The sequence below is a fragment of the Octopus sinensis genome, linkage group LG7 (assembly GCF_006345805.1).
Source record: "Octopus sinensis linkage group LG7, ASM634580v1, whole genome shotgun sequence".
Taxonomy (NCBI): Eukaryota; Metazoa; Mollusca; class Cephalopoda; order Octopoda; family Octopodidae; genus Octopus; species Octopus sinensis.
Genome location: NC_043003.1, coordinates 105894508 through 105919872, shown reverse-complemented (window position 1 = coordinate 105919872; position 25365 = coordinate 105894508). Strand labels below are relative to the sequence as shown.

Here is a 25365-nt window from a genome sequence, read left to right as displayed (position 1 = left end):
TGTACAATAATGTAGCTTTTGCACAAGTAAATACGATTATATACATATATATATATATATATGCCAGTGCTGCCTGATTGGCTCCCGTGCCTGTAACACGTAAAAAGCACCCACTTCACTCTCGGAGTGGTTGGCGTTAAGAATGGCATCCAGCTGTAGAAGCATTGCCAAATCAGATTGGAGCCTGGTGCGGCCTCCTGGCTTGCCAGTCCCCAGTCAAACCGTCAAACCCATGCCAGTATGAAAAACGGACGTTAAGCGATGATGATGATATATATATATATATATATTATATAATGCAATATATATATATATATATATTATATATATATAATGCAATATATAATATATATAATATATATAATGCAATATGCTTTTCACGCCGATGTCAAACCACATGAGGCGATGCAGCCTGCTGCTAGCCCTTTTATTTGCTTTACTATATATATATATATATATATATATATATATTGGGGGGGGGGGGCAATGCACGGGTGCTACTTTGGCGTGTGATCAACAATTTAAGGGAAGATTACTTTAGATTACTTTTTAGTTTGCTTTCCAATTTCTAAACTTTTTAAATAAATTCTTTTGTACATACTTAGCATTGTAAATGCATTTTTTTTTCAAAATTCTTACTATTTTAATAATAATAAAACCATGTTTCGTTTATGTCTTAGTAAATAATCGTCAGAAACCAAGAATAGAGAGTATATTAATTAAAATAAGCGCCTAGATTACACAAGTTTTACAACGTAGAGTTGGCAAAATTTCACTGAGTTTCCCTTCTCTTCGACTTTCCGTTATTTCTCCACCAGAACGATGACATTGTGTAACATTTCCTTCATCATCTAAAAGGCCATTTCTTTGTAAAAATGCAACTGCCTTCGTCTCATCGCTGATCGTATTGTAAAAATCTTTAGCCAACATCGTAAGAGTTTTTAAAAATTAAAAGGTAAACTAAAAAATAGCATAAAGTAATATCCCTTTAAATTGTCGATAACACGGCAAAGTAACACTAAATGTGTGTGTGTGTATGTGTGTACAAAACTAACGTCTGACATCCGTATTTCATTCTAACAGGTGGGTGAATATGATGAAAACGTTCGAGAATGTCTTTTGAACAAGGTCTGCGACAACCAAGATTGTTCTACAATGGTTTGCTGTAATTTTATCTCAAAAGATGCACTATGTCATCCAAAGGATATGGAAATCTCTGTTCATGCAGAAGAGTAAATGATATCTTCAGACGCTGCGACACCACCGTCGGGATTTCAGTTACGAAGGTTTGCTTAATGCTCTGGAAATGAAATGGCAATCTTTTGACAAGAGTTTTACATTTGACAGGCATTAAAGGATGAATAACTGAAGAATTTACAATTTGCAAAAATTGTGTTTTTATTTATCTTTGTAAACGAAGTGACTTTGAAATGGCTTCTAGAAAATCAGAGCTTAAGCTTCGATTTCATGACAGGAAGCTGCTGAGAAAGCACAACTACCTCTCTCTCTGTCTTTCCTTCTGTGGACAGGCTACCAGTCTCTTTCAGATAACATTCCCAAACGATCGACCGCCTATTTCCCACTACGAAGTCGGTGAACTATAAGTAATATAAAATAACGTACACAACCCCTTGCAATACAACGAAACGCCAGAAATATTTGTCCAGGTGATCCGTGATTTAGACATCCTGAAATCATAGCCCTTTGGTCGTCATTCCCGACGCTACGAACCGCATTTATTACTTGGGTAAAATATAGCTTCGTTTTCCTTCATATAAATGTTACAAGAAATTCTCAAATTATTATTTTTATATTTTACAATTATTTTGCGCCAGAAATAAAACTTCTTATCGGCATATTTTTTGTTTCGTTTTGTTTCATTTCGCGTTTTGCTAAATTTAAATTCACAAAAAATTATTTCTCTAGATTTTTCTCAGGAGTGGCTGTGTGGTAAGTAGCTTGCTTACCAACCATATGGTTCCGGGTTCAGTCCCACTGTGTGGCACCTTGGGCAAGTGGGATCTTCTACTATAGCCTTGAGCTGACCAAAGCCTTGTGAGTGGATTTGGTAGACAGAAACTGAAAGAAGCCCGTCGTATATGTGTGTGTGTGTGTGTGTGTGTGTGCGTGTGCGTGCGCGCGTTTGTCCCCTCAGCATCGCTTGACAACCGATGCTGGTGTGTTTACATCCCCGTAATTTAGCAGTTCGGCAAGAGAGACCGATAGAATAAGTACTGGGTTTACAAAAAATAAGTCCTGGGGTCGATTTGCTCGACTAAAGGCGGTGCTCCAGCATGGCCGCAGTCAAATGACTGAAACAAATAAAAGAATAAAAGAATAGTTTTGCTGTTATTGCTGCTGCTAACACTGTGACAACATTCTGCTGTGGTTAGTGTTCTGTTGTGTTTATATCCTGACAACAGAGGCAGTTACATTGTCTCTCTTTTGTCTGGGGACAGAAGGCCCTTAAGCTGTTTGCAGTGCCCCACTCGTGAGATCTTGGCTTTCTGCCATAAACGAAAAAATACCACTTGACAAGTCATTCAAGTCAGAAGGGGCTTCGGGATTTATACCTTCCCTAATAAGTTCCCTCTGTGCAGATTTTCATCTCTAAAAAATATAGTCTCACTTTCATTCTCAACTGGGATGACTGCCACTGTCAAGTCACTGCCGCTAGCTACCAGGTGGCTGAGGCCACTAGCAAATAGAGGGACAAGATTCCTGGCGCTAGCAAGTACATGCCCAAGATTTATATCATAAGCAAATAGACAGCGAAGACTCTTGCCACTAGCTCCTAGATGGGCAAGAATATTGCCACTAGCTCCTAGATGACAGAGGCTGTCGCTACCAGCAACTGGATGACCGAAGCTGTCGGTACCAGCAACTGGATGACAGAGGCTGTCGCTACCAGCAACTGGATGACAGAGGCTGTCGCTACCAGCAACTGGATGACCGAAGCTGTCGGTACCAGCAACTGGATGACAGAGGCTGTCGCTACCAGCAACTGGATGACCGATGCTGTCGGTACCAGCAACTGGATGACCGAAGCTGTGTTCACCTGCATGTAGATTGGTAACCAAATAGATGTGGTGACTTTGATATATTTAGAAAAAATGGGAGGAAGAAATTCAGTTGAAGTCTTTGTTACTGATTATCCAGGTGTGAGGTGAGTGACATCATCAGCCTCAAGCCAGTGACATCATCAGCCTCATTATCCAGGTGTGAGGTGAGTGACATCATCAGCCTCAAGCCAGTGACATCATCAGCCTCATTATCCAGGTGTGAGGTGAGTGACATCATCAGCCTCAAGCCCCAGGACATTACTGTCTCAAGCCTTTAGAATCATAGGGCCAGTCACCCAGTTTCCATGGCATATTAAATGGCCAAAATCCCAACATTCCCCCTGAATGGAATGCTAGGCCATCACAGGGTTTCTCATTTGCAGGTGAGGGAATTCAGGTGACTTTGAGGTTACTCTCTTACAGGTGAGCAACAGAAAGAGTGGTGTCTACACATGTGCACAGATACTACCCTTTTAAAGCGGAGTTTGAATATAGAGGTGTAAGCTGGACAGCAGAGATGGACGATAAAAGGTGAGACGTTTGAGGGAGGAGAATAAGGCAGGAGGATTGCGTGATATAAGTGGTAATGTACCTGTCCCAAATTGGATTGGATTCCACAGATATTAGGGGTGGGGAGAAATCTCCTGTTGCTTTGGTGGTAAATTTTGACATCTAGGAATGTGTAGAATATGCCAATGTGTTATGAGGTGATGATAAGCGTAATTCCTACTGGGAGCTGGATCCAAACGTTTATAATAGAGGGAACTCTACAAAGGGACAGTAAATGATATTAAATGGAGTAACGTGATGACTCAACCACGCAAAATAACAATTAACATTAAGAAACAAAAAAAAAACTAAATATACAAAAGTAAAAATACATGAAACATATTGAAACCAAGCCAACAACACTTCCTTCCTAGACCACCACCAGCAACGGCAGCAGTCAATGACCTTGAGCGCGTGAGACAAACACAAAACAACAAATGAAAAATATATATTATTAAACAGATAAAAGCTATTTTTAGGGCCTTCTTTTTTTGCACTTGAAAGCTATTGAATTGATAATCACTTCTCTATAAGCATCTGTGCTGTTCATTGGAGCATGGCCATTGAGCAACATGAGTTTTGGTCACCAGAATCACATCCTGTACGATGATTTATTAAATGTTGCCGAGGCAGCTTATAAAATAAGCTGCAGAATATTACAGAGTTGTGCGTAAACAGGATGTAGGTATTTCTCCTTCTGAACAGGAAATGGAATCACCACCAAGGCCGTAGGTAACATTCCCAGATTGAGTCCCCCAAAACAGAGTCAATACTGGCAAATTTCCTACTTGTTTGACAGGAGTTATATAGGATCTTTTCGGTTTGAACGGCAGTTTTTTAAAATAATTTCCACATAGGCGCAGGAGTGGCTGTGTGGTAAGTAGCTTGCCTACCAACCACATGGTTCTGGGTTCAGTCCCACTGCGTGGTATCTTGGGCAAGTGTCTTCTGCTATAGCCTCGGGCCGACCAATGCCTTGTGAGTGGATTTGGTAGACGGAAACTGAAAGAAGCCTGTCGTATATATGTATATATATGTATGTGTATGTATATGTTTGTCCCTCTAGCATTGCTTGAGAACCGATGCTGGTGTTTACGTCCCCGTCACTTAGCGGTTCGGCAAAAGATGACCAATAGAATAAGTACTGGGCTTACAAAGAATAAGTCCCAGGGTCGATTTGCTCGACTAAAGGCGGTGCTCCAGCATGGCCGCAGTCAAATGACTGAAACAAGTAAAAGAGTATAACTAAACACTTTTAAACTTCGTATACTGATAGAATGTGTTTATAAAACATCATTTTCTCTTGGCTTTATTGAGAAAATTCTATAGTTTGTAAGATATTTGGTCTTTAATTTCTTGCATTTCAGCAATTTCAACCAATCAATGGCGTCTATTGAAGTGAAAACATTCTGTGCCGTATGAATATGTCCCTCGTTTAAGAAACAGATTGGGTTTATTTACATTTCTGAAAAAAAAAAAGACACCCTTCCCCCCACCCCTAACCCTAAAACAGATTGAAATGCAATAGATCGATACTAGGGTCATAATTATGGGTGACAATTTCATATGACACCGCTAGAAAAAACTGCCGTTCAAACCAAAAAGATCCGTTATATATGTTCACACACCCACACATACATGTATATATCTATTACTTGTTTCAATCATTGGGCTGCGGCCATGCTGGGGCACCACCTTGAAGAACGGCACTTATTTTTAAGTTTGATACTTTTCTGTTTGTTTCTTTGTTGAACTGCTAAGTTACAGGGACAAAGACAAATCAAACAGTGGTTGGGGGGGGACCAGCACACACGTATGTATATCATCATCATCATCGTTTCACATCCACTTTCTATGCTGGCATGGGTTGGGTGGTTCGACTGGGGGCTGCACCAGGCTCCAGTCTGATCTGGCAAGATTTCTACAGCTACATGCCCTTCCTAAAACCAACCACTCCAAGAGTGCAGTTGGTGCTTTTTACGTGCCACCAGCACAGGGGCCAGTCAAGTGGCATTGGCATTGACCATGCTCAAATGGTACTTTTTATGTGCTACCTGCACAGGTATCCACACACACACACACACACCAGGCTTCCACACAGTTTCTATCTGCCAATATGTTCAAAAGGCACTGTTCAACATGAGGCTATCGTAGAAGACACCAGCCCAAGGTGCCGCACAGTGGGATTGAATTGAAAACCGCATGATTACAAAATGGGCTTCTGAACCCCACAGCCATGCATTGATACCCAGGGACAGAATCAAATGTTGCACGAAACAGGATTTCCTAAATCAATGAAGTGACAAATCAACCCCTCAACTCATTTTGTCCCAGTATTCAATCTTATGTTGGTTTCAGTAAAGGAGTGTTCTCAGCATTTGACCATTGTAACTACAAGCCAAAGCGGTTATCTAATCAATACCCACTCGTTCATTGTATTCTAATGTGGCAAACACTTATCACCACTCCCACCACCACCATTTAAGACCCATGTTGGCATGAGTCAAACAGGATTCATAGAGACAGATTTTCTACAGCCTGGATGCCCTTCCTGTCACCAACCCCCATTTCCTTGCAAGATAATATTTCCCCGTGTCCAGACATGTCATTCATGGAAGACTGGAAACAAACAACCTCACTTGTTTGACAGGGATGTTCATTTACAACCAGAGGCGCAATGGCCCAGTGGTTAGGGCAGCGGACTCGCGGTTTCGATTCCCAGACCGGGCGTTGTGAGTGTTTATTGAGCGAAAACACCTAAAAGCTCCACGAGGCTCCAGCAGGGGATAGTGGTGATCCCTTCTGTACTCTTTCACCACAACTTTCTCTCACTCTTACTTCCTGTTTCTGTTGTTCCTGTATTTCAAAGGGCCGGCCTTGTCACTCTCTGTGTCACGCTGAATATCCCCGAGAACTACGTTAAGGGTGCACGTGTCTGTGGAGTGCTCAGCCACTTACACGTTAATTTCACGAGCAGGCTGTTCCGTTGATCGGATCAACCGGAACCCTCATCGTCGTAACCGACGGAGTGCTTCCTCCCTTCCTCATTTACAACCATCACGTGATGTCAAGACAAGGATACACACAAACATAAACACATGCATGCATATATAAAAGCTTCTTTCAATTTTCATCTGCCAAATTCATTCACAAGGTTTTCGTCAGCAACAGATTATAGAAGAAAACACTAGCCCAAGGTGCCACATGATGTGACTGAACCCAAATCCACATGGTTTGGAAGCACACAGCCATGTCCTTGTGTGCCTTAATATAATCCCAGGCAGATTCAATGCGACAATCTTGTCCCTAAGTCTTACAAGTTGGCTTCATCTATTGAGCTTAAACAGTCTTCATCTCCCCAATTTTAACTGTGGGACCCTTGCTTATGATGCCACACATTGAGATTGAAACCAGAACTTCAGAATCATAAAGTCACACAAATAAACACAATCCTGTCGACCTTCCTGGCTTCCATCTCACTGCACCCATAGGGATTAGTAACATCTTAAATTTGAGTCTTTTAACAGAAATTACTGAAACAAAATATTTTAACCGTGCCGGTGGCATGTAAAAAGCACCACCCGAATGTGGCCGATGCCAGCACTGCTTTGACTGGCTTCTGTGCCGGTGGCACATAAAAAGCACCAGCCGATCATGGTCGTTGCCAGCCTCCTCTGGCCCCTGTGCCAGTGACACATAAAAAGCACCCACTACACTCATGGAGTGGTTGGCATTAGGAAGGGCATCCAGCTGTAGAAACACTGCCAGATCAGATTGGAGCCTGGTACAGCCTCCTGGCATCCCAGACCCTGGTCGAACCATCCAACCCATGCTAGCATGGAAAACGAACGTTAAACAATGATGATGATGATGATGTATCATACAATAGAGAATAGCAATGTAGTTCAGCCCCAGGTCAGCTTTGGTCAAGAGAACAATCTGGTCAAAAGCATAAACTATTGATGGCAGCTCTTCTCATATTTTATGCACACACAACACAATGATGATCATTTAACAGCCATGTTCCATGCTGGCTCTGGGTAGACAGTTTGACAGGTATCTGATGGGTCCAGTTCCTGCATCAAGCTCCAATATCTGCCCTATCATGATTCTCACAACTTGGTGTCCTTCCTGATACCAACCACTTTACAGAGTGTACTGGGTGATTTTTATGTGGCACCAGCACTAGTGAGGTGGCCATGCAGCTTGCAAGACTAAGATTATCTTTGATTGAGTGGAACTACAATGGAGAGGGAGAAGGCTTTGTACTAGGAGATGAGGAATTAACCCTTTCGTTACTGTATTTATTTTGAGATGTTCTGCGTTTCTTTCAATTACTTTAAATATAACAAAGAATTTAGTAAAATAACTTAGTTATCATTCAGCTGGTGTTAGGAACATAAATTGTGACTAAGGTTTGGTGGAAGATTTTAATTCAAAACTTATGAAAACAAGGCGCAAGAGTGGCTGTGTGGTAAGTAGCTTGCTAACCAACCACATGGTTCCGGGTTCAGTCCCACTGCATGGCACCTTGGGCAAGTGTCTTCTGCTATAGCCCCGGGCCGACCAATGCCTTGTGAGTGGATTTGGTAGATGGAAACTGAAAGAAGCCCGTTGTATATATGTATATATATATGTGTGTGTGTTTGTGTGTCTGTGTTTGTTCCCCTAGCATTGCTTGACAACCGATGCTGGTGTGTTTATGTCCCCGTTACTTAGCGGTTCGGCAAAAGAGACCGATAGAATAAGTACTGGGCTTACAAAAGAATAAGTCCCGGGGTCGAGTTGCTCGATTAAAGGTGGTGCTCCAGCATGGCCGCAGTCAAATGACTGAAACAAGTAAAAGAGTAAAGTGTAAGGCATTTGTACTCAGAGCGAGTTTCATCCAGGTTGGTAAAGAAAGGGTTAAAGAGAGAGAGAGAAGGGGCCAGAACACAAGGTTTTTTGCTGTAGAGCAACTATGTTGCTACTCACATTATAGATGAGGGGATGAAAGTAGGGTGAAGCTGGAAAGAAGGGGATGAAAATAACGATGATGAAATATCAGATTACACCAAGAAACAAAGTGACCAGTGGTGATTGGGAATAGGGGAACGGGGAGGTCAAGGTTGAATGTATGGGAGAGTGGGAGATGGGGAAGGGAGGGGAAGGATGAATAGAAAGAAGAGAAAGTGTTGAGGGATGGTAAAGAAGAGATGGGGACAACAAAGATTGGACAGGGTTGAGGAGCGAATAAATGATGGGGGTGATTTAATGGTACACATGAGAGGGGAGAACAGGAAATGACTGGCAGTACAGGGGGTAGGAGTTGAAGGGCAGCAGAACAGTAATAATGATACAAAAGATGGAGGAAGGACGAGAATGTAAGAAGAGAGAGGAGAGTATGATGGCTATCAAGTGAAATGGTTTCAGGGTTTCAAGAATAATAATATCAATGAAAAGTTAATGAAATCTGCAGATCTGCTCACATTTAATTGCAGCAGTAAAATACTGCAATTAAAAAAATGATGGGTGGTGAGAATGTCTTGAGAAGGAAATTAGTGCACACACACACACACACACACACACATTGTGCTTCCAGAATCCACTGAGATGAGGGAATCTTCTCAAGGACTGCATATCATTAGTCGCTGCAGTCTTTTGTCATTTCTGAGAGGTTCAAGATCCCGAGATCAGCCTTCACTACTTCATCCCATATCGTCCTGGGTCTCCTTTTTGCACAAGCTCCATCTCCATTAAATGGCACCTCTTCATCCAGCTGTCCTAGACCAGATGCACCTCACCCCCAAACCAGTGCAGTCTCCTTCCTTGCCTATTTTCTCTCAATGCATTTATTCTTTGTCATTTTTGTACACATATATTTCACATCTAACAGAGTATACATACTGCATTTCTTTCCAGTTTTCCCAAGTCCTCAGCATTAAAAGGCCTGTGACTAACTCCCATCCAGCATAACAGTTCTCAAACAATTTGCCCTTTGCTCTTAGGGGAAACACTTGTTACCAGTAGTAGTAGTAGTAGCTCCCTGAGCTTTTTCCAACCTGTTCTTACTCTGGCTACTATGCTTTCAGAGAAACCACTTTCTTTGCTAATTACATCTCTTTTACTCTTTTACTTGTTTCAGTCATTTTGACTGCGGCCATGCTGGAGCACCGCCTTTAGTCGAGCAAATCAACCCCGGGACTTATTCTTTGTAAGCCCATTACTTATTCTATCGGTCTCTTTTGCCGAACCGCTAAGTGATGGGGACGTGAACACACCAGCATAGGTTGTCAAGCAATGCTAGGGGGACAAACACAAACACACAAACATACATATATATATATATATATATATATATATACGACAGGCTTCTTTCAGTTTCCGTCTACCAAATCCACTCACAAGGCATTGGTCGGCCCGGGGCTATAGCGGAGGACACTTGCCCAAGGTGCCACGCAGTGGGACTGAACCCGGAACCATGTGGTTGGTTAGCAAGCTACTTACCACACAGCCACTCCTGCGCCTATATACTAAAAGCTACCAAGTACTACTAGTGACCTTTCAAAGCATTCAAGAGAATCTAGTTCTAATATGTCCATAGTACATCCAGCTCTTGTACATCTCTCAAGTGTCTGTATGTAAATGTTTGTGAGATTTTGTATTTCCTTCATTTCCACTGGTTTGTAAACATTGGCTTTCAGATGGGGTCAATGGTTTGCGACTCATTACAGAAACATGTGGGGGACCTCTTCACATGTAAACAAAGGTCTCATACACTGTCAGGTTTCCAGCTCTCCACATGAAACATATTCAGGCTGTTTGTTGTTCCATAGACTGGGAGATTATTGGAAATAAGAATGGGTTGATGCCAAGAGAATCTAGCCATAGAAACTCTACCTCAACAGATTCTCATTTGACCCACAAAAGCATGGAAAAGTAGATGTAAAAACAACAAAGATGGCAATATCGAATTCCGAAATCGTTCTTGTGTGTTTTACCATTCTGGTATGGGTTAGGCCAATCGGCTCCACCTCAGCGTTTTCCCACTCCAACCCCCTTTATGGGGTTTAAGATCCTAAGAACAGGTTTTTCCTAACTTTTCCTTTAGTCATCCTCTTCCATTGTTAGGATCACCTAACAATTCTTTGCCCAATTCTCAGGTAAAGTCCATGTGAACACCTACATACACATACACATGTGCGCACACACACACCTCATGTAAAAAAAAAATTATAAATACAAAACAAAAAACAGCAAATACAAGAAAATATTTAGTAATTACAAGATATGGAATTTTGTATTATAATTATTATTATTTTATTAGAAATCAAAGTAAATGGAGAAAAATATAATTAACAAATATTAATTGGGTTAAATACTTACTGAAACAATATTAGCAATACTTATGAAATAGGTGGTAGGGGAGTAAATAATAAACATAGCTACAATTAGAAAAATAAAATAAATTAGATTGTTAACCAAGTGATGTTTCGAACCTCACTTGTCTTTTTGTTATTGTTTTGTTATTTTTTTTTTTTTTTGCAAGGGCGGGTAAGTGTAATTAAATTTGTTCATTTGGTTTAAAGAAAAAGATTTAAAAATTAAAATAAATAGATTGTGCGGGATGTTTTCCCCTCCATATCTTGAGAATCACTTGCAAGGAGAGCAGGGTTTAGTTTTCATGGGATGAACGAGAGAAAGATGGATGGAGACAGGAATGCATAGGAGACAGAATCTCTCACTGAAGATTGCTTCATTTCATAGGAAGTGCGTCCAACAAAGACAACATTATTGGCACTAATAATAATAATAACAACCATAATAATAGCTCAGTTACTCTTCCACATTTAAAGCCAAAGAAGAAAGTGAGAGGTAGAATATGGAAACAGCATAACTTTAATTAATACTTTGGAAGTTGGAGACAATTGATGCAAGGATAATTAATGTAACATTAAAAAATGTCAAGCTATTAAAAATATATTCCTATTGTTTCATTAATATTTTGTTTTATGTCATGACATAACAACATGTCTTTAAAAGTTAATGACATTTTCAAAGTTATCGTGTATCAAACGTCTTCTCTGATACATTTGTTTGTTGTATGACAATTCTCACAATGCTTATCAAACACACACATACATACATGCATATATACATACATACATACATACACATATAGATACATACACTCAGATATGCATACATACATATATACATACATGCATACATACATACATACAATCAGATATGTGTGCATACATACGAGCAGGAAAAATAATACAAACTCACAGATATGATATAAAGACTTAAAATATATATCACAGCAGAGTTAATTCAATGAGAGATATTGTCTAATGCTGATACAGAAAAATTCAGTCCCATGATGAATAATGGTAAATGATCAATAGCGAATTGGCCACATTATAATTTGATCTTTGATACAATAATTAAAAAGCTGAAACGATTGCGGATTCTCTTTCAAATTCAGAAACTAACCACAAACACACATTAGCAATTTTTTAAATGAATTTGGCCACGTGTGAACATAAAAAGATATTCTCAACCAATGCCAAAATTTTTCCTCACATGACAGACACAGCCAAATGTTACAGTCAACAGCACAAGAAATGTTTTCCTTCTCATTTGAGGAAATAAGTCCTCTAGGGTACGAGGTGAGAGGATGGTTCCAATGCAACCGGTCGTGAGTTTTTAGGAATCACCGATACTAATTTTGATATTTTGTCAGCAAGTCTGATGGGTAGGATGCTGTATATACTTGTAAGAATATCTGCTCCTTGGCTGCAAGGGTAGCGTTCACGTGGGTTTTTTGAGAGAAGAGCACCAGAAACAGCTTGAACTACAGGAGAGAGGTCTGTAGGGATCTTAGGCAATAATTCTTTGTATGACTTGTAAAGATCTTCAAGGTATCGTTTTCCATAAACTAACTGGCATTCTTCATCTAGGGAGTCCCAAATTTCTTGGAGTCGACTTTCTAAAACCTGTTCATTGAAGTTGTCTGCAAAAGAGAAAAGAAATAAAACTAAATATTTCTAATGGTAAATAAGTACAAGTTATCTCCCTTATTACATATTTTTTTTTAATATCCAATTCTGAAACGTAATTTCTTTCAACCGTTCAGACGCACATAATTCGAGGCTAAGAATGTGAAAATAGAATCATAGAATCATTTTCCATGCTATAAATATGGTTCAAGTTAGCAATTTTTTTTTTTAAATCTCTATTGTATCATGAAATACATGGAATTTGATTTCGAAGTCTTCATACCTGAAGTCATGAGACTTAATAGAAAAATTATCCTTAAGAGGATAAATAATAATCTTGTATCTGTCGATCGGTTTTCTCTCACTGTACCGTGTCCGAGCTGGGAAAACAGGCTTTAAGGGTATGTTCGGTTCTATCAAACCCAATTCTTATTGTATGTTACTGACTTTGTCCGGATGAAAAGCAAAGTCCTTGGGAGAGATTTGAAACCCATCAACTAAAGGGACGCAAATAAGCAAATCCCGATTCTGCCATCAATTCTTAATCACAAAACAAACCAAAAACAACCATTCATATAAAAGCAGGTGTGACTGTGTGGTAAGAGGCTTGCTTCCCAACCACCTGGTTCTGAGTTCAAACCCACTGTGTGGCACCTTGGGTTATAGCCTCAAGCTGACCAAAGCCTTGTCAGTGGCTTTGTTAGATGGAAACTGAAAGAAGCCCATTGTGTGTGTGTGTGTAGGTTGTCCCCCACCATCACACAGCAGTTGGTGTTAGTGTGTTTACATCCCTATAACTTAGCAGTCTGGCAAAAGAGACACATAGGAAAAGTACCAGGCTGAAAATATTTAAAAAAACCAGAGTAGTAACTATAGTAACAAGTGACCAGGTGCTGCTCGTGGATGAGGATGAGCCAACAGGCTGGAAACCAAGTCAGTCTCACAATCCTGTCATCTGCTAGAGGATGGTAAAGGTTCGCTCCCCACGTAAAAAGCACCATCCGTTCGTGGACGTTGCCAGCCTCGCCTGGCCCCTGTGCCGGGGGTACATAAAAAGCACCATCCGTTCGTGGCCGTTTGCCAGACTCATCTGGCACCTGTGCCAGTGGCATGTAGAAAGCACCCACTACACTCATAGAGTGGTTGGCGTTAGGAAGGGCATCCAGCTGTAGAAACATTGCCAGATCAAACTGGGCCTGGTGCAGCCTTCTGGCTTCACAGATCCCAGTTGAACCGTCCAACCCATGCTAGCATGGGAAGCGGACGCTAAACGATGATGATGATGATGATGAAAGGGTGCAGCATTGCACTGATGACCAGCTGGCAGAAGATTTGCCTGGGGTTAAACTAGTAGTAACATGGAACAGCCACTTTGATGTGGTAACTGACTCGTTAGAATTAATACTCTGATCTCGTCGAGATTTTACAATTTGCTATTTTGCTTATATATATATATATATATATATATATTTCGGTGCTAATGGTTTTGCTATAAGGCACCGTGTTTTACAATCCAGTGAATAATAATAATAATGGTATTTTTTTTATAAGCTTAAAGCTTATGACGATCACCGTGCAAGGAAAATAGTCTAATAAAGGGGCATATAAGCCCTCAACAGAAAAAAGAAGGCTTTCCTCTCCACGTGGGACTCAAACCCACATCCCTTTGTTAACATGACTAAGTGTGTTACCTTCACACCAGCGAATTAGCTAATTTGCAGGTGTAAAGATAACACAGTCATGTTAACAAAGGAATGTGGGTTTGAGTCCCACGTGGAGAGGAAAGCCTTCTTTTTTCTGTTGAGGGCTTACATGCCCCTTTATTAGATATATATATATATATCATCATCATCATTGTTTAACGTCTGTTTTCTATGCTGGCATGGGTTGGACGATTTGACTGAGGTCTGGAGAACCAGCAGCAGCACCAGGTTCCAACCTGATCTGGCAGTGTTTCTACAGCTGGATGCCCTTCCTAATGCCAACCACTCCGAGAGTGTAGTGGGTGCTTTTTACATGCCAGGCGAGGGTGGCAACGGCCACGATCGGTTGGTGCTTTTTACGTGCCACCAGCACAGAGGCCAGTCAAGGTGGCGCTGGCAACAGAAACAGATGGTTCTTTTACGTGCCACCGGCACTGGTATCACAACTACAATTTCCATTGATTTTTTGATCGATTTCAATTTCACTTGCCTCAAAAGGTCTTCGCAAGCAGAGTTTTAACTTTTTATGGCCAGAAATATTCAACAGGTGGTCACTGTTGTTGATATGAAATAGCAGGGCAAGGAGAGGTATGTCATTTATATCGTTTTCAAGTAAATGGCGGGGGGGGGGGGGTATTTTTGTAAGTGTTGACAGATTTATTGCTGAACATCAAAAAGCATTAGCTTTATAGACTAAAATTAGTTTAAGACATTTCAAAAGAATCGGAGACATTTATTTTGAAATGGTTAAGAAAACTGTTGAAGTCAAATTCTGTCAGATATGTTTAGGAATAGTTTTGCGTATTTTTTGTCTTTCTTACTCTTTCTTTTTTTTTTTGTTTTATTTTTACAAAATAACGAGCACTGTCTATCAATTACCATTTCTTTAGTTTAAAAAGGAAGTGGATATGGTACTGAGCAGACACTGGTTCATGAACTTAAGTGTTTAAAAAAAAGTTTGTCAATCTGCCTCATGGCCCTAGGGGACAAAACGGAAAGGGCATTGCCCCAAGAGATGGTGAAAGGCTTGCACTGGAACAGACACTGATTCACAGGGCTCACACTTGCAGATAGCCATCTCTGCCCTGTAAGAGGTGAGCCAAGATGTGGTCCAGGGGCCAAGAATACCAGCAGTCTCCACTCCACAGGTTCAACTACAAACCTGTCAGAGAGCAACTGCTACTTTGACAGTTTGCCCTCCTCACCTTGACAAGCAGCAAAACCAGAGCTGGCAGCTGAACACATCAACATTGGTGTGGAGCAGGCATCTCAATACGATATATATACATGATCATCATCATCGTTTAACGTCCGCTTTCCATGCTAGCATGGGTTGGACGATTTGACTGAGGCCTGGCGAACCAGATGGCTGCACCAGACTCCAATCTGATCTGGCAGAGTTTCTACAGCTGGATGCCCTTCCTAAAGCCAACCACTCCGAGAGTGTAGTGGGTGCTTTTACGTGCCACCGGCACGAGGGCCAGTCAGGCGGTACTGGCAGCGGCCAAGCTCAAATGGTGCTTTTTATGTGGCACCTGCACAGGAGCCAATCCAGCGGCACTGGCAATGACATATATATATGGTAAAAGAGAGATGGAAGATACAAGAATTCTTATTAATCACAATTGCGTTTATTTTTTTTTTCCTACATGTTTCAGTCATCGAACTGTGGCCATGGTGGAGAACAACATTGAAGATTTTTGTACTCAGAAACAGTAACCCCAAAACTTATTTTTCTTTGCAATCTGATACTTATTCCATCAGTCTCTCTTGCTGAACTGCTACATTAGGAGACTTAAAGAAACCAACACTGGTATTTGGGGGGGTGGGGAGGCAAACACACACACACACATATTCTCACACACACACACACAAAAGGCTTCCAGATGGTTTCCATCTATCAAATTCACTCACAGGTCATTGGTCAGTCCAGTGGGATTGAACCTGAAACCACATGGTTTGTCTGTGTGTCTTCTGGGTTTTCTTTTTGCTGTGTTCCAAAATATAGTTGTTGGCAGTTACTTATTTTATCTACACCCAAACAATGCACTGATGTCCACACTGTAACATAAAACATGGCACAGTCACAAATGGAGTGCCTTTGAACAGGTCTGTTGGACTAGGGTTGACCTGTGGCTAAACATCAACAAACCCCAAACAATGAAATGCTGAGTCAAAGAAGTACTTACTCGTTTGAAATCCAAGTGGTTCAATGATGGAAACATGAACGTCCCATTTTTTCATTTCAAGACGCAGAATATCTGAGAAGGCAACAATGGCACTTTTAGAAACAGAGTAAGCACTTGTCCCGTTGATAGGAATTCTTGCTGTAAAGACAGTTGGGGGAAAATCAGAATAGAATTATGCATAAGAAAATTTAACAGAATACTAGAGCTCTCTATCAAAAGTATTAAGATAGGCGTATGAGTGGCTGTGTGGTAAGTAACTTGCTTACGAACCACATGGTTCCGGGTTCAGTCCCACTGCGTGGCACCTTGGGCAAGTGTCTTCTACTATAGCCTCGGGCCAACCAAAGCCTTGTGAGTGGATTTGGTAGACGGAAACTGAAAGAAGCCCGTCGTATATATGTGTATATATATATATATATATATATGTGTGTGTATGTTTGTGTGTTGTGTTTGTCCCCCTCCCCCAACATCGCTTGACAACCGATGCTGATGTGTTTACGTCCCCGTAACTTAGCGGTTCGGCAAAAAGGACTGATAGAATAAGTACTAGGCTTACAAAGAATAAGTCCTGGGGTCGATTTCCTCGACTAAAGGCGGTGCTCCAGCATGGCCACAGTCAAATGAATGAATGAATGAATACAGATAATTAAATTAATTTAGGTTATCTACAAAAGTAAAACCAAACCAACTACAGAGCCTCTATGCTAAAGTCTCTCAGTCAGTTGAAAGTGGAACCAAATTTCCTTCATATTGCATCTTACCAATTTAGAAATAAGTTCACCTGCATAGCTCAGTCGGTAGAGCATCAGACTTTTGGCCGCTGCCAGCCTCCCCTGGCACCTGTGCCAGTGGCATGTAAAAAGCACCCACTACACTCCCGGAGTGGTTGGTATCAGGAAGGGCATCCAGCTGTAGAAACACTGCCAGATCAGACTGGAGCCTGGTGCAACCTCCTGGCTTCCCAGACCCCAGTTGAACCGTCCAACCCATGCTAGCACGGAAAACAGACATTAAATGATGAAGATATTCAGCTTGTAATCCTAACTGCATTGTATTTTTGGATAAGATAGGATGGTCAAAAATGGAATGTCTTTCATCAGGTTTCTCAGTCAGGAGCGATCCGGACTCAACAACAGCAAAAGTTAAAACAGAAGGTTCTGCTGCATTTTGGAAAGCAAGAGAGCTTGCAGGTTGAGTGATGCCTTGCTTTTTTTTTTAGAAGTCTGTCTTGCAGGCATTGTGGATAAAAACAACATCTCGTTGTCGGCGTTGGTGGTGGAGTTCCTCTAAATGTTGGAAGCTGGGTTGTTCACCCATGCAATTACAATCAGCTGTGGGCTTTGGTCTTATGAGGTTTGTGTAAGAGATGTAGAAGGACATACCAAGAAGGACAGTTCTAAGTACCTGCTGAGTTTTCTCAGCCACATAGCCTAGTGGTTAGAGAGTTGCATTCACAATTACAAGAGCGTGGTTTCTATTCCTGGATAAGGTGGTGCGTTCTTGAGCTAAACACTTCATTTCACATTGCTCCAGTCCACTCAGCTACAATGAATGACTATGAGGGACTGACTTCCCATCCAGGGGGAATGTTGTCATCTCAATCACTTGTACACCATGGAAAACAGGTAACCAACCCTATGGATCTTGAGACTTGATACAGAGATGTCCAAAGGTTATGGTAATGAGCTATCTCATAAAGGGCAAAGTTTAAACCATATTTGCTGTTGGTATAAAATTAGTTACCTGGCGTTAAGTACGAGAAAGGTGTGTGTAGTGGAGGAAGGAAATATAAGATAGCCTGATCAGAAGATCCGGGGAGTAAAGGCGGGGTTTGGAGATAAGGAAATAATGCGTTTGGTCAGAAATATTGGTAGACGGAGATAGAAACTGGCATAGACAGTTCAATCACTCCACCAGTTGGGAGGAATGTAAGAGCCAAGAGACATGTTCCAATGACTTCAAAGATGATGAGAAAGAGAAAGGGGTAAAGTGAAACAGGTGACTTTCAGGTAAGACTAAAGATAATCAAACAACCAACTTTTCAAACTTAAACATTCAGTTTTCAAATAAGTGTAGAAAGATTTCCAAAAGGTAATCACTACCATCATAGTTTTAATGTCCACTTCAGACAGAGTTTATTGAGACAAGTGCTCTACAGTTGGATGCCCTTCCTGTCACCAACCCTCACCTGTTTCCAAGCAAGATAATATTTCCGTATGTTTTCACACAATATTGGAAACAAATGACACTGATTTACAACTGCCATGTGATGCCGAGACACTACAGAAGAAGAGACTTGACCAAAGTGACACAAATCGATTTTTGATACTCATTAAATATAATTATAACTCAACTGCTGTTACACATGCAGATGGCACCCCCGAGTAATCAATGGCAGAGAGTTTTCTTTGATAGAATGTTTTAAAAAGGCAGCGAGCTGGCAGAATCGTTAGCACGCTGGGTGGAATGCTTAACGGTATTTGATCTCTGTCGTTACGTTCTGAATTCAAATTCTGCTGAGGTCGACTTTGCTTTTCATCCTTTTGGGGTCGATAAATTAAGTACCAGTTACGCACTGGGGTCGATGTAATCAACATAATCCCTTTGTCTGTCTTTGTTTGTCCCCTATGTTTAGCCCCTTGTGGGTAATAAAGAAATGTTTTAAAATGAAATTGGCAAACTGTCTTCCATAAAGCTTATTCAAGAAAGTAAGAAAAAAAGAAAAAAGAAATTACCAACGAAACTGGCCATGTTGATTATTCTACCTTTGCTTTTTCTAATTAAAGGTAAGAATGCTTTTGTCAATCGAATTGTACCAAAAAGATTAACATTAATTGTCTTCTGGAATATTTCTTCAGATGTCATTTCAGTCTCAGCAAAGTAAGAAATTCCAGCATTGTTGACAAGACCCCACAGACCTAAAGAATAAGGAGCAAAAATATAATGGTTACAAGAAGTTATTACAAACACTATGTTTGAAAAATAATGGAATGGTCAGATTAAAATACCTTATCCCATAGATTTATTCAACATTATAAAAGACATAACATACAACAACCTCAAGTGCACTTACCATCTTCTCCAAGTAATTCTTGTGCATAGCTTTTCGCATTTTCAATATCCCTATGGTTCGTAACATCCAATTTTAAGACCACTAACCTATACAGAAATATAAGATAAATAAATTAGATTATTGCTGCTCCAGTTGTAATTAAAATAAATATATAATTATAATTTCTTTGAAATGAACAAAGCCAAACAACACAGTAGTTAACAGAAAACAAGATTTGTTAATTAAAATATTCCAAAAATAAAAATATTTTCTGATCCTGCCACAAAAATACAATAAAACCGTTAATATTTATGCTACGGATACGGCACCTGTGCAGGTGCAATGCATAAAGCACCCAAGCTGGTACTTTCTGCAAAGTGGTTGGCATTAGCAAGGGCATCCAGCTGTAAGAACCATACCTATTTCTTTACTACCCACAAGGGGCTAAACACAGAGAGGACAAACAAGGACAGACAAACGGATTAAGTTGATTACATTGACCCCAGTGCGTAACTGGTACTTATTTAATCGACCCCAAAAGGGATGAAAGGCAAAGTCGACCTCAGCGGAATTTGAACTCAGAACGTAACAGCAGACGAAATACTACTAAGCATTTTGCCCAGCGTGCTAACGTTTCTGCCAGCTCACCGCCTTACGATCATTATACCATCATCTCATGTAATGTCCATTTTCCATGCTGGCATGTATTGGACGGTTTGACAGGGGCAGTCCAGCCAGAGAGCTGTCTAGGCTCCATTTTAGCATGGTTTCTATGGTTGAATACCCTTCCAAACACCAACCACTTTACAGAGTGCTGGGTGCTTTGTATATGCCACCAGCACAAGGGCATTTTACATGAGACTATTAACTGCCAGGCCTTTCAGCTGTGAGAGAGAGAGAGTTGGGGCATGGCCATAAAGGACACGCCTGAATGCACAGGTGGCTACAATTCTACTTAGCTTGACATATCTTCTCAAGTTCACCACAAGTTTTGGTTTATTGTCATCTCCTCAGTGAGGCCCGGTATCTGAAGATCCTTTCTCACCCCTTACTCCCATGCCTTCCAGGGCCTACCCTTTCCACAGGTTCCTTCTACAATTACAGACTGGCTCTTCTTTATGCAGCTGTCCTTGTCAATACACATCACATGATCATACCAGTGCAGTCTTCCCTCTTGCACACAAAATCTAATGCCTCTTATACCCAGTTTTCCTCTTGAATCATCACTTACACTGTTGTGTGTGTGGAGGCACATGGCCTAGTGGTTAGAGCAGCGGACTCGCGGTCGAGGGATTGCGGGTTCGAATCTCAGACCGGGCGATATGTGTGTTTATGAGCGAAACACCTAAGTTCCACATGGCTCCGGCAGAAGGTAATGGCAAACCTCTGCTGACTCTTTCACCACAACTTTTTCTCACTCTTTCCTCCTGCATCTTGCAGCTCACCTGCAACGGACCAGCGTCCCGTCCAGGCGAGGAACCCATACGCCAAGGAAACTGGCCCTTATGAGCCAGGTATGGCTCAAGAAGGAACAAACTAACTATTGTGTGTGCACACTGACATTACCCATCCAGTGGTATCGCTGTGTTTGTATCCTCACCAGCTCTTGAAAATCGATGCTGGTTTGTTTATGGCCCTGCGTTGAAGTGGTTTGACAAAAGAGACCAATAGAAAAAGTACCAAATTTTAAAAAAGTAAGTACTGTGGTCAGCCTGGTCAGCTGAAACCCGCCAAAGCTGTGCCTCAGTACAACAGCAACCCAATGACCGAAACAAATGAAACATCTAAACCAATGTCTGTGTTGAGGAGGGAGAGGCGAGGGAGGCCCCTAACACTTCTCAATACACAAAGTCAAACAGAAGGTAACAGTTGTCAATTACGTATAGATTGACTCCGATAAAAATGACATTTCAGTTATGGCCATCACACCTTTTTGTATGTCAATAGCTACATTCGCCAATGTGTGTCCTTTATTTTAAGGATGCAATGTATGTGATTAAAGGAAATTTGGCTGCTATTTTAAACAGGTTGAGCCTCTATTAAGAAGAGGCTCCCTTTGTTACTCAGGCTACTGTTTCTAACAGATCAAGTGACCAAATAAAAGCTTCCTCATTCAGTAACATAACTGAGGTAGGGAGCTGTCCACTCCAAGCAAGGCTTTTATTAGGGAGGCACTTTAGGTCTGCTAAATAAACCTGTAGAGGCTATACTGCTGGTGTGTGTGAGGGAGGGTCAAACATTAGGGCAGCACCTACTGTAACTATATCCCTGCCCTTGCTAGTTCAAAAGAAGTTTGTCAGTTTCTAACAATCTGGGTTTCATAAAATATATTTGCCAACTAAATGTGGAAGTCCAAGAGTGGATGGTGTTACTGTTGTTTTTAGCCCCAGGAAGACATCTCCTCCAGCTGACTAACAATACACAATCTGTGTCCAATTAGTATTTGCTCCTATCTCTATCCTTACATGATACACATAGACCTGGGTTTCTGAGTGGTTATCCATCTTCAATGGGTGTTAATCACTGGCTTTCCTTTTCTGAAACAGTAGTGTGTAAGGAGGTAAACTAGCTACTGTTTTAACAGGTCAAGTAGCTGCATAGAAGCTTCTTTTTTGGCTAAACTTACCCCCTGGCTTGAGAGAAATTACCAGTTTTAACATTATTATAATAACACCAAACTATAACTTTCAATTCTCAACTGGAAACTAATACTTAAAAAAATAAAACATCCTGAGAACTTAACACTCAACCAGGTTTCATAAGACAAATGAGTTTTGTTACATTTTGACATAAATGGGTTTTGCCACAAAGTATAATAAATCATACCTGAATAACATTTGCGTAATTTATTAGAACAACTGTCTGATACCTATTGATTCACCTGCTGAAAACCAACACAACACTTAAGAGAAAAAAGTAATGTCTATTGTTGTTTGGTTCAGTGACATAGCTGGAGTACGTGCCACATTTGCTCCCCCACTAAAAGGGGTTATACAGCTGGCCCAAATGTGACCTCCTTATATTTAAATATGACAGTTAATTCAGATTCTCGAGATCAATGTTGGTACAAGTATAACCATGGACATAATAGAAGAGGTCAAGCAAGGAGGCATTTTGTTGCAGTGACCATAAAAATGAAAGAAAGAAATAATCGATACTGGGTTCCCTGTTGCAGGTCAAATAATCTCTAATCTACGTTAATGCAGATGATCTTGCTAACTATTAACAATAACATTGCTAACCATCACGGTTTCATTACTCGGCTGCAAATGCAAGACAAATGGGTCTCCAAATTAATGTTGAGGAAACCAAATGCACAACTACTACAGATAAGACTCAGCCAAACCCAGACAACAATCTATGACAGACTTATAAATGTATGTAGGGCAAACGTTATCAGCTTAACCCTTTAGCATTTAAACAAGACACATCCAGCCAAAATATTTTACCTGTTTTATGTACAAACTAGCCAGATCTGGTCTCTCAGACCTACTCTGCAATGTCATTCTAAAACTGAGCAATCACACCATCAAAATCTCAAAGCTATCAGATAACACAGATTAAATCAAGTCAACGTAAATAAATAAGGATTAAAGGATTAAGCAATAACAAGGTTGCTGGCATGAACAGCTTTTTGAAATCAAACTGAAAGCAAGTCAAAAACATAACATTTAAATTGTCCCTCTAATCATGTATGAATTAAATTGTGTCACATGGTCTGATAAAGAAAAACTTAAAAACATACAGCATTTCAAGACCACATCATAAGATTTATAATTAAGTAAATAATTATATTAAGTAAATATAATTAAGTAAATGAGTGGGTTCTATTAGTCTGCCTTGCCCTTGATGACCTTCACAAGACAATGTCTCCAGTGATGCCTCAATGACCAACAGACTTACAAGGACTCACTTTCATTTCTATTAATATCACAGTAATGTTTTTCATTCTTTTTCCTATTTTCTTTTTATTCAATTAATTGAGAAAAGTGAACGATGTCCTAGGTTGGTAGATGTGGTGTCAGGATAACTGGATATGGTTTGTGTGAAAGTGAGTAAATGTATGGAAAATATAGGAAAGGGAGTCAGTATAAATTGCATATGTTGTACTCAATGTAAGCCATGGGCACAAAAAGATGTTATAGAATCAGAGGCAGACTATCCAAGAATGTAAGCATCATATATGAACCATGCCGAAGAGCAGTGTGTATGAGCACACCAGAAAATGAGTCTCTCAAATGCCCAGATGGCTCATCAGAAGTGGCTTGTAAGTGAACATCGAAGTACATTACTGAACTCTGAGTACATTACAAGTGGTCTCAGCCAACAGCTGAAGGATCAACAACATTCACCTTCGGGTGAAGGGTTAAAGTATTGATTTTAAAAATATGTAAGCCGTCTCACCTTTCTGAACAAGAACTTTTTAATTGTGTTGCTCCTTTGCCGCACTGGTCCAGGCAGCCAGCTAAGACTTTCATACCAATGCTATCCAATTTTTGAGCAATTGCAAAACCAAATCCGCTATCACAACCTTGGAAAAGAGAAAAGAAATTCATCAAATTTAGTAAAAAGTTTTAAATCAACATCTGGCAAAATATTCTGTAGCCATATACGACTGGCACCCAGCAGATGCCAGGACCCCTGGACTGGAGATACGTAAAAAGCACTATCCGAATCGTGGCCAATACCAGCGCCGCCTCGACTGGCTTCCGTGTCGGAGGCACGTAAAAAGCACCATCCAAATCAATGCCGAAGCCAGTGCCACCTCGACAGGCTTCCGTGCTGGTGGCACGTAAAATGCACCAATCCGACCGTGGCCGATGCCAGCCTCACCTGGCACCAGTGCAGGTGGCACGTAAAAAGCACCCACTACACTCACGGAGTGGTTGGCGTTAGGAAGGGCATCCAGCTGTAGAAACATTGCCAGATAAGACCGGAGCCTGGTGCAGCCTTCTGGCTTCCCAGATCCCCGGTCGAACCGTCCAACCCATGCTAGCATGGAAAACGGACATTAAACAATGATTTATTTATTGTTTTAACGATTTGTTCACAGTTCATTTCCTGTTCATGAGCTTTTGGCTACTTTTGCTGACGAACCATAGAGCACCTGAGCACTGTATAGAATAAGTTTGTTATTTTTATTATCATCATCTATTATTTAGTTATACCCTGTTATATTCTGTGTTCAAAGACAAAGTTGACTTCACTTTCCATCCGTCCAGGTCATTGGTTCCCAATTACACCATACTGCACCACAAGCTGTAGTTAGATGTGCAGTGGTACACTGGTGCACCACACGATACAATTAAGTGCATTCACCATCATCGTTTAACGTCTGCTTTGCATGCTGTCATGGGTTGGACAGTTTGACTGAGGACCGGCAAGCCAGAGGCTGCTTCAGGCTCCACTCTGATCTGGCAAGGTTTCTACAGCTGGATGCCCTTCCTAATACCAACCACTCCAAGAGCGTAGTGGCTGCTTTATTTACGTGCCACCGGCATGGGACCAGTCAGGCAGCACTGTCATTGACCATGCTCAAACGGTGCTTTTTACATGCCACCATCATGGGTACCAGTCAGGTGGTACTGGCATCAGCCACAACAATGACTTCACTTGACTCAACAGGTCTTCGCAAGCACAGTTTATTGTCCAATGATTGAAGGGTACTCTTAGATAGGCCAGTTATGCTGCACTGGCTTAGACAACAGTCTCACTTGGCTTGCCGGTCATCTCAAGCACAGCGTATCTCCAAAGGTTTTGGTCACTCATCATCACCTCTGTGAAGCCCAATGTTCAAAGATTGTGCTTCACCACCTCATCCCACAT

The 25365-nt window shown here is 40.9% G+C and overlaps 2 protein-coding genes across 3 annotated transcripts in view; one reads left to right on the top strand and one right to left on the bottom strand.

Moving 5' to 3' along the window:
• The window catches only part of LOC115214317 (cobalt uptake protein COT1-like), a 35684-nt gene extending 33826 nt beyond the window's left edge, over positions 1–1858 (top strand). For both annotated transcript variants that reach the window (XM_029783491.2, XM_029783492.2), the window contains exon 7: positions 1084–1858. In XM_029783491.2, coding sequence (XP_029639351.1) covers positions 1084–1236 — 153 coding nt within the window. In that variant the 3' untranslated portion in view covers positions 1237–1858. The remainder of the gene's footprint in view (positions 1–1083) is intronic.
• A 9261-nt stretch (positions 1859–11119) lies between these two features.
• Positions 11120–25365, bottom strand: part of LOC115213937 (retinol dehydrogenase 7) — a 31644-nt gene continuing 17398 nt past the window's right edge. Inside the window, exons 2-6 of the mRNA XM_029782937.2 lie at positions 23944–24070; positions 19561–19646; positions 19223–19405; positions 16488–16625; positions 11120–12609 (exon numbers count right to left, since the gene is read on the bottom strand). Coding sequence (XP_029638797.1) covers positions 12254–12609; positions 16488–16625; positions 19223–19405; positions 19561–19646; positions 23944–24070 — 890 coding nt within the window. The 3' untranslated portion in view covers positions 11120–12253. The remainder of the gene's footprint in view (positions 12610–16487; positions 16626–19222; positions 19406–19560; positions 19647–23943; positions 24071–25365) is intronic.